Source organism: Bubalus kerabau, chromosome 1 (genome assembly GCF_029407905.1).
Source record: "Bubalus kerabau isolate K-KA32 ecotype Philippines breed swamp buffalo chromosome 1, PCC_UOA_SB_1v2, whole genome shotgun sequence".
Lineage (NCBI taxonomy): Eukaryota > Metazoa > Chordata > Mammalia > Artiodactyla > Bovidae > Bubalus > Bubalus kerabau.
Window position 1 is genome coordinate 38,434,421 of NC_073624.1, and position 19,934 is coordinate 38,454,354.

Consider the following 19,934-nt stretch of genomic DNA (forward strand, 5'->3'; position numbering starts at 1 on the left):
TTCGGAGTCATTTTTGTCAATAGCTGCCCATACTGGATGCAGAAGGCATTAAAATTGGATTGGGTTAAATTGAGTGCAGAACTGGGTCATGCCCCAAATGCTACCATCCTAAATATATAAAATTTTCACTTGCCATTTTTTCTTTCTCTATAAAGTCAATGAAGAAGGTACACATTAAACTCAATTTAATTTGGATTCACAATAAATTAGAATTTCTTTACAGAGTTAAAGCATAGAGCTACGTTTTTATATTTAGTACACTTTTAATTAATCTAAAACAGTACAAAACTAAAGTACTTACATTTGCTGCACCAAGAAGTATTAATGTAGGCCCAAGACCTATTGTATATATTGATCTGAGCATTATTGACACAAGAAATGGCCGAATACCCACAGGCTTGGAGAAGAAAAACAGCATAGATGTGCAGATTGCCACTGCTATCCAAAGCAGAATTGAGAACAACGGTGAAAGAGTACCTGTAAAATGTGGAAGGAGTTTATTTTTACTAAGAACAAAACTGGAACATGTTAAATTATTTGCCACTCTATTTTATATATTTTATATATATGAAACTCCAATACTTTGGCCACCTGATGTGAAGAACTGACTCATTGGAAAAGACCCTAATGCAGGGAAAGATTGAAGGCAGAAAGAGTAGGGGACAACAGAGGATGAGATGGTTGGATGGCATCACCAACTCGATGGACATGAGTTTGAGCAAGCTCCAGGAATTGGTGATGGACAGGGAAGCCTGGTGTGGTGCAATTCATGGGGTCACAAAGAGTCAGACATGACTGAGGGACAGAACTGAACCAATTTCATATAATAGAGCAAGACAAGTTGTAAAACACTGAATTTCAAAGTAACCCACTCTACATTCAGAAAACTAAGATCATGGCATCCGGTCCCATTGCTTCATGGCAAATAGATGGGGAAACAATGGAAACAGTGACAGACTATTTTGGGGGGCTCCAAAATCATTGCAGATGGTGACAGCAGCCATAAAATTAAAAGACACTTGCTCTTTGGAAGAAAAGCTATGATCAACCTAGACAGCATATTAAAGAGCAGAGACATTACTTCAAAAAAGGTCCATCTAGTCAAAGCTATGGTTTTTCCAGTAGTCAGTATGGATGTAAGAGTTGGACTATAAAGAAAGTTGAGCACTGAAGAATTGATGCTTTTGAACTGTGGTGTTGGAGAAGACTCTAGAGAGTCCCTGGATTGCAAGGAGATCCAACCAGTCCATCCTAAAGGAGATCAGTCCTGAATATTCATTGGAAGGACTGATGCTGAAGCTGAAACTCCAATACTTTGGCCACCTGATGCGAAGAACCAACTCATTGGAAAAGACCCTGTTGCTGGGAAAGATTGAAGGCAGGAAGAGAAGGGAACAACAGAGGATGAGATGGTTGGATGGCATCACTGATGCGATGGACATGAGTTTGAGTAGGCTCTGGGAGTTGGTGATGGACAGGGAAGCCTGGTGTGCTGCAGTCCATGGGTTCACAGAGTTGGACACAACTGAGTGACTGAACTGAACACACTGTATATTTAGAGGAGATGTCTTTGTACACATTATTCATTATTTCTTGTACTCAGACACTCAGTGGTGTCTGACTCTTCATGATCTTATGGAATGTAGCCCCCTCCCACCCCAGCTCCTCTGTTCATGGGATTTTCCAGGCAAAAATACTGGAGCAGATTGCCATTTCCTCCTCCAGGGGATCTTCTGGACCTAGGGATTGAACCACCGTCTCTTAAGTCTCCTGAGTTGGCAGGTGGATTCTTTACCACTAGCACCACCTACATTTCCAGAAAGCTTGTGATGAATCCCAGGCTGCTAAAATACTCACTAGGCAATGCTCCTTACATTAATTCTGAAACTTGTGTGTCTTTCTTTCCAGTGGGAGTCATGCTAGATTCTTTGGATAGGGGTTTCTCATTTTGGAAATCTTAATTCAAAATGCATGATTAATGGCCATCAACTATTCAGCTAAATCAAATGGAATCAGGCACTGAACTCATACCTTGTCCTGTTTTATTATAATCAAGTTTTTATATTATATTAAAGAATTCAGAATGCACACTCTCTAGTTTTTAATGAAACAGACCTAAGCTTTAACTGTTAAAACACACAAGTGCGTTTATGTGTATGAACACATAGGTATATGTGTGTGTTTCTCAACTTCTAAAAATAATATTCAGCTATTTACTTCATCAGAAAACAAAAGCTCCAAATGTTTCAAAACTAAACTCCATTGCAACAAAAGTTTCTTTAGAAATGGCCCCAGAAGGGGTTTATAAATACATTTCCTTTTTTAAAGAGGACAATTTACTGATGTTTGCACTGACATGTGTATTCAAGGAATCCCCCTATGATGGTCAAGTGATGCTATATTTGCAGAAGTAAAATAAGGGGGAACACTCTTGGGCTGATTAGGCCTTAAACATGTGTATTTAAGCTGATGAAGTCAGAGGGGAAACGACAAAACAGGGATTTTCCACTAGTTCAGGTAAGTCATTTGGAATCAAGCGCTGAACTCATATCTTTTCCTGTTAAATATTATCAAGTTCTTATGGTGGCTTAGGGGTAAAGAATCTGCCTGCCAATGCAGGAGACATGGGTTCAATTCCTGATCCAGGAATTGATCCTGGATCCCACGTGCCTCTGAGCTACTAAGCCCTTGTGCCACAACTATTGAGTCTGTGCTCTAGAGTCTGGGAGTCCAAGTGCTGCAACTATTGAAGGACTCTTTGCAACCTGTGTGCTCTGCAAGAGCAGAAGCCACCACAATGAGAAGCTCTCTCACTGCAATGAAGAGTACCCTCTGCTCGCCACAACTAGAGAAAGCCTGTGAGCAGCAATGGAGGCCCAGCACAGCCAAAAATAAATAAATAAAGTTCAAAAAGTGTTTTTAAGTTATAGATTCAGAATGTAAAATATCCATTTTTGAATGAAACACACCTAAACTTTCACTGTTAAAACACATAAGTGTATTTATATATATGTGTGTATGAAAGTAAAAGTGTTAGTTGCTTAGTTGTGTCCGACTCTGCAACCCCATGGACATGGCAGGCTCCTCTGTCCATGGAATTCTCCAGACAAGAATACTGAAGTGGGTAGCCATTCCCTCCTCTGGGGGATCTTCCTGACCCAGGGATCAAACCCACGTCTCTTACATCTCCTGCGTTGGCAGGCAGGTTCTTTACCACTAGTGCCACCTGGGAAGCACCAATTATTTACTGACTATAAACAGAAACATAACCTGTGAGCTCGTTTTGAGTAAGTCCATCTCTAGTTATAAATTCCCCAAGTTGTGGAGCTTCACTCTTAAGTTTAGTAAAACTGCCAACATCTTTGCACTTAACTCTCTCTCATCCAATCACTAGATTCTTCAGTATAATTCTTAAGCAACGTCTTGGTGTGACATTCTTATTTTAAAAGTCTCAACTTTGGCACTGCCCGTCACGCTGTGCATTGTCACTCATGCCTGAGAAGCTAACCACAACTTGACCACCCTTTCTGAGACAGTACCTGGCTTGCTGAGATTTCCTCTTGATCCAATGAGAAATTATAACCATGAACTTAAAACTGGACATTTGATCCCTTTGTAGACAGAACTCAAACAGTGTCTAGCTTAGTACCCTGCTGCTGCTGCTAAGTTGCTTCAGCTGTGTCTGACTCGGTGCAACCCCATAGACGGCAGCCCACCAGGCTCCTGCATATAGTTTAATGTGAAATATGTATTTGTGAAGGGTAAATAAATTTAAAAGTTACTTAAATGGCTACTTACACTATTGTCAATTGACAACAATTTGTAATGATATTTTGTAAGAATGATCATATTGGTTTTTAGCTGAAGATTTGATCTTCAGCTAGAAAAATAAACTGAAATCCTCTGACAAACTTTAGAAAACAGTAGACTGTCAAAGCGATTTTTTAATCCATTAACGGTGGAAAGAGAGGACTGTCTTCTTGATATTTGTATTAATTTTCTATAATGATCATGTCTTATTTTATAATAGAAAAAAATTTAAGAATTCACTTTATACATTTTAAAATATTAGAGTATAACACGTGTCCGTAATAAAAGAAAATTCAAACAGAAACACTGGAGACTTCAATTCTACTCTCCTATCTACTTCACACTGACTTGTTTTAAGTTGACTTATAGCAGGGGTTCCCAACCCCTGGGCCACAAACCAGTACTGAGCAAGTGAAGCTTCATCTGTATTTACAGCCACTCTCCATAGCTCACATGCCATGGTCTAGGGAAAAACTGTCTTCTATGAAACTGGTCCCTGGTGCCAAAAAGTTGTATGTGCATGCTAAGTCGCTTCAGTCATGTCCAACTCTTTGCAACCCCAAGGACTGTAGCCCACTAGGTTCCTCTGTCCATGGGATTCTCCAGGCAGGAATACTGGAGTGGGTTGCCATGCCTTCCTCCAGGGAATCTTCCCAACTTGGGAATCAAACTATTTCTCCTGAATCGCAGCAAGATTCCTTACCCGTGCGGCATCAGGGAAGCCAAAAAGGTTGGGTACTGCTAACTTATAAAACATGCTGCATCTTACTCCCCTCTCTCCACTCCTCTGCCTCCAGCAGAGACTTGTAAGAATTTCCTATTTCCCCCTTCTCAATCTGGCTAATGCAAATTAGATAAATCTATGGGTGTTCTTTACTATTGTGTCTCATTCCTTTCTTCATCCTTTAACTAGACTATAAGCTCCTTGAGGACAAGGTCAGTTTTCCCAGTGTTTGTATCTCTAGGGTCAAGCACAATGTCTGGCATCCAGCCACACTCTTATCAGTGGTTGCTATTAAGGTGAATGAATTAAAATCACCTTGAAGATTTATTTCCTTTAACACAAAGCACTTGAGGGAAAAAGAATGACATTCCAAATTTGAACACAGTATTTTTTAAAAATCACATGCTAAATGGATATGCTGCTGCTGCTAAGTCTCTTCAGTCGTGTCCGACTCTGTGCGACCCCATAGACGGCAGCCCACCAGGCTCCCCGTCCCTGGGATTCTCCAGGCAAGAACACTGGAGTGGGTTGCCATTTCCTTCTCCAATGCATGAAAGTGAAAAGTGAAAGTGAAGTCGCTCAGTCGTGTCTGACTCCAGAGACCCCATGGACTGCAGCCTACCAGGCTCCTCCGTCCATGGGATTTTCCAGGCAAGAGTACTGGAGTGGGGTGCCATTGCCTTCTTCGGCTAAATGGATATAAGAAGGCACAATTCTCTGCTAACCCCTCTGCCTTTGCCAAACTGGGCAGGGATGGTTGGCATGGCAATACTCAACTTCTGAGTGGACATCTAGGAGATTCCCTAGCATCGATAGCTGTGGCTTCAGCCACAACCAGCATGACCTCATTCCCTAACTTTGGCAAAAGTTTCATTTTTAGAGAAGCACATGTTAAGCATATAAACTAATCAACCAAACAAGGAAACCCACACCAAAACCCACACCAATAGGCCCTGGATTCTTTTTTTTTTTTTGGCCCTGGATTCTTGAAGACATTCAAAGAAAGCTCTGCAAAGCCTGACTACGAAAGGAGATTATTTGCAGTAGGGGTTGGGAGGGTGGACGTCTTACAAGCTGGTACTCTGAGAATCACCTTCCACTAAGTATCTCCCTTTTATTATCGTACGCTACTACCCTGGTTGAAGGCAGACACTGTTCCCTCAGTTAATATTATAACCTAAGCGTGAACCAGATATCTGGACACAAGTGATTCCCACAAACTCTGCGTGTTCAGGCTGGAAAATACCCTTGGAGACAGCAATACACAGCCCATTCCCCCCGCTGCCAGCCTCTCTGTCCTCACCTGACACATTAGCCAAAGTGACTCCAGAACAGCTTGTATTAGGATCTAGGGTTGGAAAAGGTGGCCTGTTTGGACCACAGGTCTTTTTTTCTGGCTCAGGATTCACCAGGTGATTTTGTGATCAACTTCTACCCAGAATCCAGGAACCTCAGAGCTGGATGGAATCCTCATATTTATTTATTTTTTTCTTTTTTAACTTTTTATTTTAGAACTTTTTCTGACTAATGTTACAGTTGCAAATATAATACAAAATTCTCATCGTCTCTTTACCTGGCTTCCCCAAATATTGACACCTTACATAATCACACAACAATGATCAATGTCCAGAAATTAATATGATATATTACATTAATAGGGTTAGACCATAAAGAAGGCTGAGCACCACAGAACTGATGCTTTCAAATTGTGGTGCTGGAGAAGACTGTTGAGAGTCCCTGGACTGCAAGGAGATCAAACCAGTCAATCCAAAAGGAAATCAACCCTGAATATTCATTGGAAGGACTGATGCTGAAGCTGAAGCTCTAATACTTTGGCTACTTGATGTGAAGAGCTGACTCGCGGAAAAGACTCTGATGATGGAAACGATTGAAGACAACAGGAGAAGGGGACAGCAGAGGATGGGATGGTTAGATACCATCACCGACTCTATGGACATGAATTTGAATAAACCCCAGGAGACAGTGGAGGACAGAGGAGCCTGGCATGCTGCAGTCCATGGAGTCGCAGAGTTGGATACTTAGTGACTGAACAGCAACCACTTTAGTCTACAGACCTTTATTCAAAGTTCATGAACTGCACAAATAATGTCTTCTTTTCTGAACCAGGATTACATATCACATTCAGCTGTCATGTCTCTTAGTCTCTTTTAATTCCTCAACACTCCTTTGACTTCACAAGCTTCAAGAGTACTGGCCAATTATTTTGTAGAATATTTCTCATTCTGGATTTGTCTGAAATTTCCTCACTTTATGCATTTTTGTCCAAGATGCCATATCCTTATCAGCACATCATGTCAAGAGGCACCTGATGTTGCTGTCTCTTCACTGGTGACATTAACATTGATCACATAATTAAAGTGATTTCTCCACTTTAAAGTCACTCTCTTGCATAATAAGTATATTATGGGGAAATACTTTGACTACATCAATATCCTGTTTCTCATTATACTTTCTCATCTAACACTTCTCTATTAATTTTAGCATCCACTGATGGTTATTACTATTATATGGTATTTACCAAACAGCAACATTCTATTTCTATTACTCTTCCTACACTGATTAACAGGAATACTATTGTAAGGAAGAGCTTTCTCCTCCACCAGGAGGATTCCCAGATTCTTATTTTATTTTGTGGGTTATTATGTATTACTGTAACCATTTTTATCTCAAAATTTCCATAGACTTGGCCACCGGGAGACCTTTCAAGTTGAATCCTGTGTTCTTTGACACATTCCCATCATTTTCTGTAGCACTTTTTAGAAGGAATCTTAATGATCAACTAATTCATCTTTAAATCGTCTCAAAGCATCCCAGCCAAGGAGTCATCCAGTCTATGCTTGACAAAATCCACCGTTAGAGACTTGCATGTCCAGCACAGAATTTACCTTCTCCAGCCAGTTCTGATGGCCAAGTATAGTAATCAGTCTTAACTTTGCTTTCTCAGCCTTCCCAGCTATGCATAGCATGTAACTGAAGGTTAGAGGCTCAGCTAATCCTGATCAAAACTGTAACCTTATTCATGGAGCTGTAATTAAATAACTCATCTAGAACTGTAATCAGATTATCCAAATATAACCTTGGGGTTCCATACTGCCAAAATGGCAGCTCATGCTTTCCCTTCCCCCTTAGTGCCATACCCACACCCAGATACTGAGGAGTGAGCCTCCACCTCGGTTACTGCTGTTCACCTCTATTCAGTCCCATCTGAAGAGTAAAGTGCACCCCTGCACCTGAAGAGGACACACCTCGTCTTCCTGCCTTGTCTTTGTTGGTCTTATTTCTTTCTGCTTCCCTGGTGGCTCAGAGGTTAAAGTGTCTGCCTGCAATGCAGGAGACCTGGGTTCGATCCCTGGGTCGGGAAGATCTTCTGGAGAAGGAAATGGCAACCCACTCCAGTATTCTTGCCTGGAGAATTCCATGGACAGAGGAGCCTGGCGGCTACAGTCTATGGGGTCTGTTTCTTTCTGAGGCTGGAGCCTCATTCCCAGTTTTACCATATATGTGGTTTTAAGTTCTTGTTCAAGGACCAGTGTATTAGTAACACCTCCGGAAATTTGTTTAAAAGTATGTATTTCCAGACTCCCGAATTACTGGTCAAATCTTCCAAAGCCTCAATTTCTTCATCCAGAAGGATGAAGTACTTACTTATAGAACCGTCAGGAAGATTACATGGAATTATGTATGCATTGTGCTTAGCACTTTGCCTGATCCAATTTAAACAGTAAACAATACAGTTGCTATTATCATCATTAGCAATACTCTTACAACTGTTATTAATCAGGCAAATATGAAAAAATGTATCAGATGCTTGACTTTCTTGTGAATGAGTAAAGAGTAGATGTACAGAGGGGTACCTGTGCCCATCACTATCATATTTAACGTATAATAGGTGGCAGCACAGGCTATTTACTTTGGCTCTGGTGGTCTTGTAAGGTATATGATGGAATAGAACTTAGGGAAGATGATGCCCCTGTATAAAGGGGCACCTGTTACTGACACGCTTCTAACCTAATCATCCTGCAGAAAAGTCTGAGAGCACAAACAAATGCTTTAACCATCTAGTCTTAGATTTGCCATTCTCTGGGCTTCCATCTCTTTATGTGTCAATGATGATTTGATACTAGATAATTTCCAGAACTGCTTCTATATCTAAGACTTTATGTTCTATTTACCCGGATGCTACAATCTAGTTAGCATTCCTTGTGCAGATGATGCTAATTTATCATTTCAGGCTGGACTTCTCTCCTTAGGAAAGTTATGTTCTTTTGTGCCAAGAGGGCTATCACCACTAAATGAGACTAAACACAGTGAAGAGAGCTGTTTCCACTTCCTGCTGTATTTGCAACTTCCTCACAATGGACGGCCAAATATTTGCTATGTTTTCATTGCTATTTAACTCACACATCTACTCCCTTGTCAAATATCCTTTTATTAGCACTGGCGTACCTACTAAAAAAAATCAAACCTTTCTATAACTACTCAGATTATACCCAAAGGCTAGAACTTTACTATCTGCCATCTGCAACAGACCTTAGAAATAGCAAATTACTTCTGCACTCCCATTTCCCTTCCTGCTCACTCCCCTTCCTACTCACATCTGAAATAGGTTTAAATACCTCTTGCTCTTCTCTTACCCTCATTTCCACTGAGCTTCCCTTTGTAGTACTAATATTCATCTTGTAACAACAACAGCTAAGCTTTATCAAATGATTAGTAGTAGTACTGTTAATCGCTCAGTCATGTCTGACTCTTTGTGACCCCATGGACTACAGGTCACCAGGCTCCTCTGTCCATGAAGTTCTCCAGGCAACCATACTGGAGTGGGTTGCCATTTCCTTCTCCAGGGGATCTCCCAACGGCAATTGAACCTGTGTTTCCTGCATTACAAGCAGATTCTTTACTGTCTGAGCCACCAGGGAAGCCCAGATAAAATGTAAGTGCTATGTAAACAGTTGAAGATGAGTGGCAAATTCAAGTTTTATTTTTTGGTATCATATGATTACTAGTTGCTATTCTTAATGCTTTACCTACAACATCTCATTAAATTCTCACATAATCCTATAAACTGATGAGATACAAAAGCATTTTGTGGTTATTATTTGCTGGTATCTCTCATCCTGTCCTCTGAGCCATTCTTTCAATGCCCATTCCAAAGTTATCTACCTGATTGTATCCCAATCAGGATACAGATTGTGACATATTCTCCCACGTTCTTTTGCCAGATTTAAAGAAAACTTAATTTCCACAGCCTTTAGTGTATCTCTCCTACTATTTCCCATTTCACTTAACATGGGATAATTTTTCTTGTCTTTGCTTTCGCATGTATCAGCAGTTTGATAATATTAACTTCATGGTCAATATCCTTTGTGCTCTATTATTATAATCTGCCTTATGCTGTACATTTAAAATTATTTTTCAAATTATCTGCATGCTCACTGTAGAATCCTTAGACAATACTGAAAGCAAAGAAAAGAGAGTAAGATAGAGATTCTACTACTTAAGATAATCACAATCAACATTTTGGCATACATCTCTCACTTTCCCATGTATTTATAAAATTGAGATGATACATAAAATGCTTTTGCTCACAAATTTAGAAATATTTTTCTTGCCTTATTTATCAATATAGCTCTTCTGTATATGAACTTCTTGAAAAATAGTTATATTGACCATCATTTTCTGCCTATTCTACTTACGATAATTCTGTTTCCAGTGAATAAGGAAAAGCTATTTAACAAGAATGAAATTGTTGTAACTGGGAAGGTCTAAATAGTTAAGGCATGCCTCAAAAGTATTGTTTTTAGACTCTAAGATACTTATCATTTAAAGACAGACAAGCACTTGCCTTCATCTCCATCGTCCCCAAATGGGTAGAAGAGAGCCACAGCTAAGTTGATGAACACAGCCAGGTTGAAGGAGATGCTCCCCCAAAGAGAAATATGCCTTGAGAACCAGAACAGGGCAGGATTACCTAGTGAGAAAGAGGCACGGTGGGACAGAACAGAAAATGAATTTTGATTTCAATACCCGAGCCCTACTGAAATAACATCTTCCTAAGTGCATTTTTGCAAACTACTATAAAAGCATACATAAACAAACATTTAATGCAACTTATTTTAGAATATTTATCATCAATACCATAAAGGAGTTTTCAATTTGATTCCTTCTTTTCTTTAGCCAGTTTACACCTAAGCTATTGTAGAAGGGTGAGTAATTCTGCAACTGCTAATTCTGGTCAGAAAAGATGACTCTGGGTTAATTCTCTTTAATATATCCCTAGAGCAGGTTGAGGGAAGGCAGTTTAGCAGTCACCTGGAGCCCCTTTTAATGGAATGGTATACATTGCTGTGTAATTTAGTAATATCAATTAACTGGTCTCACTCCCCTGTCTTAAAGTAAAATAAAACCCTCACCCTTTGCACAGATGTATCTCTGGTGAAAGTTTCAAATCACAGTCACAGTTACCTGAAACTCTGAAACTTAATAGCATGGCACAGCACTGCTTACTGGGAACTAGTGATTTATAATATTACCTAAGTTTTAAACCTTTATGCTTCCCAAGAAGTTGTTGGGTTTGCAACAGCAAAAGTAAGTGAAAGATACAACAAAAACTACCAATAAGTGGGAGAGGTTTTGCTGAATGTTTTCAGAAATGGGATTCTGTATCTGCCACCAGAAATGAAATGATAGACGCGTCTACCGAATAAAATTTACATAAGCCAAAACTCAGTTTCTTTCACCTCTCCTAAAAAACTGAACAGACACGTCATGCATACAAGTTTGTCATACAACATATTCAGGTCTTGTCCATTGTCTAACTCTTAATAGTTTAACATTAGATTTAAAATATTAAGAGTCAATTGAGGAGAAAAGCCATCTCAATTTTCAAATAGAAATTTTAAGCTTTTCAAAGTATGTTCTGTGAATTCCAATCTCAAGTCTGCTGCTTACTTATAAACTAGACTTCCCTTCAGTACATCTTGTTTTCTTTCTCTTGGAATAGAGCATTCCAACACTGGAGTAGGCTATGATTAGCCACAGCATTTAGTTGACTAATGTATCATAAATTGTAAGCATTTGAATTTTCATCGTTCCTGAATTAGGAGTCCTCATTTTAAAAAGCAGAATATTAAGACAAAATTAGAAGATGTTGATACATACATTTGTAACAACAAATCCATCAACTGAATTAGATTCTGTCTAAAACCTCATCATAAGCTACTTCCAAATTTTAAAAGTAAACTGTATATTGGAAATTATTTTAAGGGTTTTTTTTTTTCTTTACAAATGACAAAATATTTATCTCAAAAACACAGACCCCACAAGCACTAGCTCATTATCCAATTTACTTTTTGTCCGGAATAAAATGAATGATTTTCAAATTGAGTTTCTGTTATGTACTCTGAATACCTAAGTTTCTCTGAATTCCATAAGGTTCTTCATAGGAAAGTGCTAAGGGAGAGTAATTGCTTTATTTTCTTCAAATATCCTGCTAAAAAAGCCTGACAATGCATGCTACAGTCTTTATTCAAGGATGTTATGTCTCAAGCTCAACCAAATTCATAAACCATAATCATTGACATTCCCAGGAAACGAAAATGATGCAACACTGTTGAACAGAAGTATTGAGAACATATGCCTGTTGTCTGGAAAATCTCTCCAACAGTCAGAAAAGACGTAATCAAAAGTTTTACCCCAATGATTTTTATTAAAAACTCATGATATTTCTCATCTGGGAAAGTAAAGTTTATTGTAGAATTGAAAAATTTTCAATCCTTCTGCAGTCTTTTTAAAACGTATTGGAGTGTAGTTGATTAACAAGGTGGTGTTGATTTCAGGTGTACAGCAAAGTGATTCAGTTATACATATACACGTATCTATTCTTCTTCAGATTGTTTTCCCATTTTGGTTGTTACATAATATTTCCAAATAGACTTAAACCTGAGAAATAAGCAACAGGAACTATGAGATGGTAACTTTTAAGTGTTACATTATAACCTTGCCCGATTTGAATACAAATGTCACACAATTTTTACTTCGACTTGGCAAGATTCAGATATGTTGAAAAAAGGAATGAGTCTCAGAAAAAACACTAAACAGTCTACCTGATCATAAGATCACAGATACAAGAGGACAGGCATGCCTCTGCCAGGATCTCTCCACTCCATTCACTGATTGTTAAGGCCGGTCAAGGCCTATTCACGGACTACAAACCTGCAGCTGCTCCACAGCTGAAACCCACAGCTGCAAACTTGGATGTCATAATATTTGTAAAACTATAGGATCAGTACTAAAAGATGCCTAATTAGTCAGAACCTTCTATGTTCCTTAAGCCACAGGTGTCTTGGCTCCAACTGTAGACAGAGCTTACATGCTTAAGCGTATAAGTGATTTCAGTAACATCAGATGGCAAGAAATGAAGAGCCAATTGAAACGAACACTGTCATGTATCCCAAAGTACTGGTGTATCTATCATTATGCTCAAAACATTTTCATTAGGCTCAGATCATTTCAGTTCATTGTACTTACTCCTGATTTTCTTCTGCCACTTCATCTCATTGTAGAGATCTTCAGTTTGCTGGAAAAAGTCATTCACTTTACTTCCCTGTTCATCCCTCTCTGTGGTGTTGAATACGCGACACTTGGATTCTCGCGTGAGGTATTCACATATATTGGGGACAGGAAATACTATTTGTTCCATTGTCCTGTCATGCCGAACAATCTGAAAAACATTAATTTGCATTTGTTTTAAGCTTTGGAGAATCTTAGACTACTTTCTGCTTTTAGCAATGACTTCAATAATGATACTTTATGAATTCAGCTATGAAAAAATATGCCAACTTGAAATATCTGAAACAGTCCTGTATATTATTCTCTTTAAATGAGAGAAATTAATCAGACTAATGTATCATAAGTATTATACTTCACTGTAAATAACAAAAACCAAAATCTTTATTCTTTCTCAATTAACATTAAACTCTTGCCACCCATTTTTATCTTCATGAAGTACATCAGAGAACTAAGAGGGTCTTCACTGGGAAGTGGCTGGCTATGTAATCTTAAGCACAGCACTTCTTATAGTTTTATCCTGCTCTTAGCCTATTCTTCCTAAAAATGGCTACTGGGGAAAAAATGACATATTCAACATAATGTGCCCTGTGTTCTACAGAGAAAAATGTTTTATGTCATTAAAATGTTTTCCTGATAATGGCAAACATATTTTTATGTGTAATATTCATTCAAGCGTACACTCAGATGTGAATATTTGTTGTTTTGAACTTCTCTAATTTGGTATTGGTAACAGTTTGTGTTGAGTTGCTGAGTCATATCTGACTCTTTGTGACCCCCTGGACTCTGTCCATGGAGTTCTCAAGCAAGAATTCAGGAGTGGGTTGCTATTTCCTTCTCTAGGGGATCTTCCTAGACCAGGGATCAAACCTGCATCTTCTGCATTGGCAGGTGCACTGGGCCACCTGGGAAGCCCTGATCTCAGTTTAGCTTTAGACAGAAAAACAAGTAAAATGGTTTGATACAGAGTCCCTATGTCACAAGGGTTCGTGCAGACTATCTGTCAAGGTTCATATTTATATACTCTATCTAGCCCTCAAAAATTAATCAGAAATTAGTCTAAGCTAAAAGAGTCATTCTATCTCCCTGTGCTACTGACTGGTATGGTGATGAGCACTTGACCTATTTCTGGAAAATGAGGCATAAGGAGAAATATCCGGGGGTTGCAGGTGTTCGCAAGGGAGATTTTCCCTCTAGAAAAGGCAGAAACCATGTGAGACAAACAAAAGATCAAATATACAACACAACAGCTCTTTTTCATCAGTACCCTCTTTCTCCCTGCTTAGAAAAAAAGGTGATAATGCTACTTGAAATCCTGGCAGCCATTTTGCAACCATGAGGTGAGACAGCACCCACATAATAAGAAAGACTTAGCTGAGAATATGGAAAACGTCGGAGTGTTTGAAGACATCACTGCGTCATTGAATCAATTATAGAACTACTGGTACCTCCAGACTTCCCATTATAAGGGAAAATCAAATATTTTTATTGTTTAAAAACTGTTAGCCTCGTATTTGGAGAAGGCAATGGCAACCCACTCCAGTACTCTTGCCTGGAAAATCCCATGGACGGAGGAGCCTGGTGGGCTGTAGTCCATGGGGTTGTGAAGAGTCAGACACGACTGAGCGACTTCACTTTCCCTTTTCACTTTCATGCATTGGAGAAGGAAATGGAGACCCACTCTGGTGTTCTTGCCTGGAGAATCCCAGGGATGGGGGAGCCTGGTGGGCTGCCATCTATGGGGTCACACAGAGTCGGACATGACTGAAGCGACTTAGCAGCAGCAGCAGCAGCCTGGTATTTTGTTACTTGTAATTGAAACTATCCTAAATGATATGTTATATACACAAACCACATACTAGGATACTATCATAAAACAAAGAGGAAATCTGTAGTGGTAGATAAAAATTCTTAGAACATAGGTTAAAAAAAATCAATCATACAAAATAAAAATTGGAAGTATTTGGTATGGTAAGCAACTACATGGGAAAAAATGGTTTACTGGTTCCAACAATGCCAAACATTAAAAAAAAAAAAATCTCCAGATGCATTTAAGAAATAATGTCCTGATGACTATAAGCCAAGCTTTCCACCCCTTTGTGACATGTTATGTTTGATCCCGGTTGTTACATTTCACAAGGGACACTGGCAGACTGGAGGGAGTACTGAAAGAGATGGGGATGTGTTAACAGCAAAAAGCCAAAAAAGGGATACTTTTCAATACACTTATACCACACATGCTTATTCAGGCCTTAGGTGAGGAGTCCTGGGAAATTCAAAATGAAAAAGCATGAACCCCAATCTATAAAGGCTTGCAATTTTGTAATCACAATGGCACCTCAAATGTCTGAACCAAGCTATCATGGTGACAGGAGAGCAAACATTCTGAACAGTAGGCAAACATGAAAGTGGGCTGGATTGCATGTGTTATCAAAAAATAACTTTATAATTATTAGCTATTCCAAATCAGATGTTTCCTCCTGAAGTAGTGAGATGGCTATCACAGGAAGAATTTAAAGCAGAAACAGGATCATTGCAAAGCAATTCATCCTTGGACTGGTGAACAGATTAGGTAACCCGTAAGGTCCTTCCTATTTCCCAGGGTCTTTGAGCCTATAACATATAGACAAACTATTATTTGTAACAATATTCATTATTCTGAGGCTATGCTTCAAAACCAGTGTTCAGTATTGGAAATAAAGGGGTGATTAAGAGCAGTCCCTGCCTCAAGTAGGGGGCCAGTGACCCAGAAGAAGCTAACAGTATTCCAACATGACACTGTAAAAGAACAGAATGATCAAAATGCCTGTGGGAGTATAGTGGGATAAAATAAATAAATGCGGAGGTGATATAAGCTGGTCTTTGAATGAGCATGAGGTTGGTCAACATGAAGAATTTAGAGCATCAGTCCAGATTATTCCTTTGAACTCTTAATTTCTATATCCAGCTTCATGCATTCCTCAAGTCACCTCAAATTCAATTTATCCAAGAATCAACAAATGACCTTCCAGAACATTTTAACTGCCAAAATTAGGATCCTTGTGCATAACACCAATTTCTGTCCATTTGTTCAGAGCAGAAGCCCAGGGGGCATCCTCTTCCCCAGTGTTTCCCTCACCTTACATGCAGAATCCAACATCAAGCATCAAGCCCTGTGTATATGTATATGTGTGTGATATAACATGCTGCTAAGTCACTTCAGTCGTGTCCGACTCTGTGTGACCTCATAGATGGCAGCCCACCAGGCTCCCCCGTCCCTGGGATTCTCCAGGCAAGAACACTGGAGTGGGTTGCCATTTCCTTCTCCAATGCATGAAAGTGAAAAGTGAAAATGAAGTCGTTCAGTCGTGTCTGACTCTTAGCGACCCCATGGACTGCAGCCTACCAGGCTCCTCCGTCCATGGGATTTTCCAGGCAAGAGTACTGGAGTGGGGTGTCATTGCCTTCTCCAGTGATATAACATACAGTGTCTCTATTTCCTCCAATCTGTCATCTTCAATACCACCATCTCTCTCTTTTCTATCTCCCTGTCTCATCTACTTGCTTTCCTGGCTTCATTCCCTTTTCCGGTCCTTTCTCCAAATAGCAATTTGAATAATCTTTGAAAAGAATCATTCCCTTTCCTATGTTCTTTCTCTCTCCCTTCATTCAATTCTACCTGGAATTCCATGCCCAAATTTTAGTAGAAACAAATCTCTACTCAATCCTTTAATATATATTTTATGACAACCTTCTTTGTGAAATCTACCCTGAAATACCCCAGGCACAGTTAACTACTATTTTCTCTACATATCCTTGGCCTTTGTTTATACAATTACTACACAGAATGATATTCTCTATGTGTATGTAACTGGTAGAGAGTAAAGGCTCAGTAAACATTTACAGAATGTACGTATTCACAGCTAAATCTCTCCTCACCGCTGAGAACCCACAGAAGTCCAACTCCAACCACAGTCCCCAGTTCTCACAGAGAGGTATTAATTCAATCCCTACCTCTGGCCCACCTGCTATTCCATCTATTCCTGATATTCTCTTCTAATTACTAACCTTGTTCTTTGGCCTCTGGGACCTTCCATAGAACCTTGGTGGTTTGATGATCTATTTGTATCAATTTCTCTGGCTTCCTAACTTTGCCAGCTTCTCAGCCCCTAAGCACCTGAGATAGTGAGCAATGTTCTTGCTGTGGGTGCAAAAACCCCAGCTCGTGGGCTGCACTAGGTCAAGTCTCCCACCAAAGCTATTAATGTTCATAAATGTGAGCAAGGGATCCACTTTGTAACACCAGGTAATAATGATCATTACTGCAAAGGTTTGGCAACAGTAAACAAGAAGGTACAATGATTATGTACCCTGAGAGTTAACAGCAGTAATGCCATTGTGCACTCTGCTAAAAACTAAAAAATATCTGCCGAAGTGGATGAATGCACAAATGTAAATTACCTTGACAGGCGTCAACTATTCTATTCATTTCTGCCTGATCATCTCTGTCAACCAGTGTCAAAATGATACCATAGCTAGTAAATGACAGCCAGATGGGTCTCACAACACATAATGATTAAGGCCATGTTGATCCACACCTCCTGAACTGCCACCAGCCCTTAAATAAGGGCTCATTTATGGGGGCGGGGCTCAACTGCTGCAGACTGAAATGGAAACTGTTAAACCATTTCAAGTCCATGCTATCAATATGAAAACTTTACTAGTGCCTTCTGTTTTCCCCACCCTTCTGTACACTTTCTTACACAGATAGCTCTTCTTTAATAAGCCTTCCACAGTTTTATAAAAGAAACAATTTCTTGAATGATAGAATCTATTATAATAATCTTGTCTCTAAAATATCTTCCAGAACCAAAAGAAAACAAAACAACTTTATTAATTACGAAGGAGAATTTACATATAATTCTGGTCAAAAACGAAAGACAATTTTGAAAGATGTGCACACCGATTTCTTATAGACCACCCCTCACATCTCCTCTTTTGGTATATATGTTGATACTTTGACAGTTTACATCACTCAATTCTACGTCATTGTTCTAGGAAACAATTATGAAAACGGTCTGAAAGAGAAAGTAAACATATCTTTTCATGGTTGGACCCATTGATGGTTACCTCGATCTGTGCAGTATGGTTGGCATAATACTTCAAGGCTTCATCACCATCATCTGGATCGGATCCTGGTTTGAGCATCTGCTGTAAAAGTTTGTTGTGGCGGGCCAACTAAAGGGAAAAGTGAGAAAAATGTTTTAGTTCTTTTTTCCCTCCTTTACTGAGGACAGACTTTGAAAATACTTTATCCACTTTAATACAGAGCTCCACAGTTCTGGGACTAATGGCAATTAATTCCATTTCAGGAGAGCATGTCTATCTGAAAGGCATAAACAATGACATCACTATAGCAATCTTGCATTTTTATTTGGTGATATAGGTTCTTAGCAAGGGCTTCCCATGTGGCACAGTGGTAAAGAATCCACCTGCGAATGCAGGAGACACAGGTTTCATCCCTGGGTGGGAAAACCTCCTGGAGTAGGAAATGGCAACCCACTCCAGTGTTCTTGCCTGGAAAATTCCATGGACAGAGGAGCCTGGGGGACTACAATCCATGGGGTTGCAAGGAGTCAGACACGACTGAGAATGCACGCATGCACGCATGTTTTTAGCAGATGACCATGTCTTGCCCAGAGTAGGTATTCAGTTACTATTGTTGATTAAATATATATCTTCAATAAATGCACAATTGTGCCAAGAAGAAGAAAAGCCCACAATGATATATAATTGATACTCCTCATAATAAATTTAGACTACATGTACACATAAAATAACTTGATGAATACTGTGATGGTTCAATGGGTAGTGGCACCAATATAAACGGCAGCTTCTTATATGCACATAAATAGGTATTTATATTTCCTATAGCATCTAATCAAAGCTCTACAATTAGCAGTTTGTACTAAAATCCTATGCTTCTGCATAGTCAGATGTCAAAATTGCTGTTTTATGAGTACAGAGCTCAGTTTTATTAAAATTGAAACCAAACATTTATTTATTTATTTATTTTTAAATTTTATTTTATTTTTAAACTTTACAATATTGTATTAGCTCCGCCAAACATCGAAATGAATCCGCCAGAACACAAAAATTTCATTATAAATTATCTTAAATGGTTGTCAATAGAACTAATGTTTTTCTCTCATTTGAATGTCTATGGAATTTGTTAGCCAGTTCTCTCACTTTGTAGATAACTAATACATATTGCCTTCAGGTAGCTCTTTTATGGTTGTCTTGAACAATCTCTAAAAACCTCATAATGTCTTTAACCTTTCAGATTTTCGATTAAGCCCTAAGTTCCCTGAGGGCTTCTGGTAACAAAAACTCTGACATATAATTATTTTATTCCTAGCACCATTCCTATCTCTTACTCTGTGCCAGACACCATCCTAAACATTGAGGTACATGAATGCATGTGCACCTAATAAGAAATCCTGGGGTAAACACTATTATCCCCATTTTACAGACAGGAAAACTGAGGTGCAGAATATTTAAGGAACTTGTCTATGAGAACATAGCTTTCGAGCTAATGATAGATCCAGTATTGAACTCAAGCAGCATGGTTCCAGAATCAATACTCTCATCAACATGAAAGAGCAATAGATAAGTGTTTGTATTATTCATTAAATGTTATTATAAATTATGGGTATGAAGAATAGTAATAAATTTTAAACAATAATCCTGAATCTATGAAACTAAATAAATATAATCCTTATTAGTGATAATTCGGTAAGTTATACATTCATTCCATTGATGCTGCTCCTCA

General features: G+C 39.0%; 1 protein-coding gene across 5 annotated transcripts in view; it reads right to left on the reverse strand.

The window, feature by feature from the left end:
• ITPR2 (inositol 1,4,5-trisphosphate receptor type 2) overlaps window positions 1-19,934 on the reverse strand; it is a 586,098-nt gene that overhangs the window by 105,596 nt on the left and 460,568 nt on the right. For all 5 annotated transcript variants that reach the window (XM_055572406.1, XM_055572399.1, XM_055572407.1 and 2 more), the window contains 4 exons: window positions 18,233-18,340; window positions 13,085-13,277; window positions 10,401-10,526; window positions 302-477 (listed from right to left, as the gene is read on the reverse strand). In XM_055572406.1, the coding sequence (XP_055428381.1) occupies window positions 302-477; window positions 10,401-10,526; window positions 13,085-13,277; window positions 18,233-18,340 (603 nt within the window). The remainder of the gene's footprint in view (window positions 1-301; window positions 478-10,400; window positions 10,527-13,084; window positions 13,278-18,232; window positions 18,341-19,934) is intronic.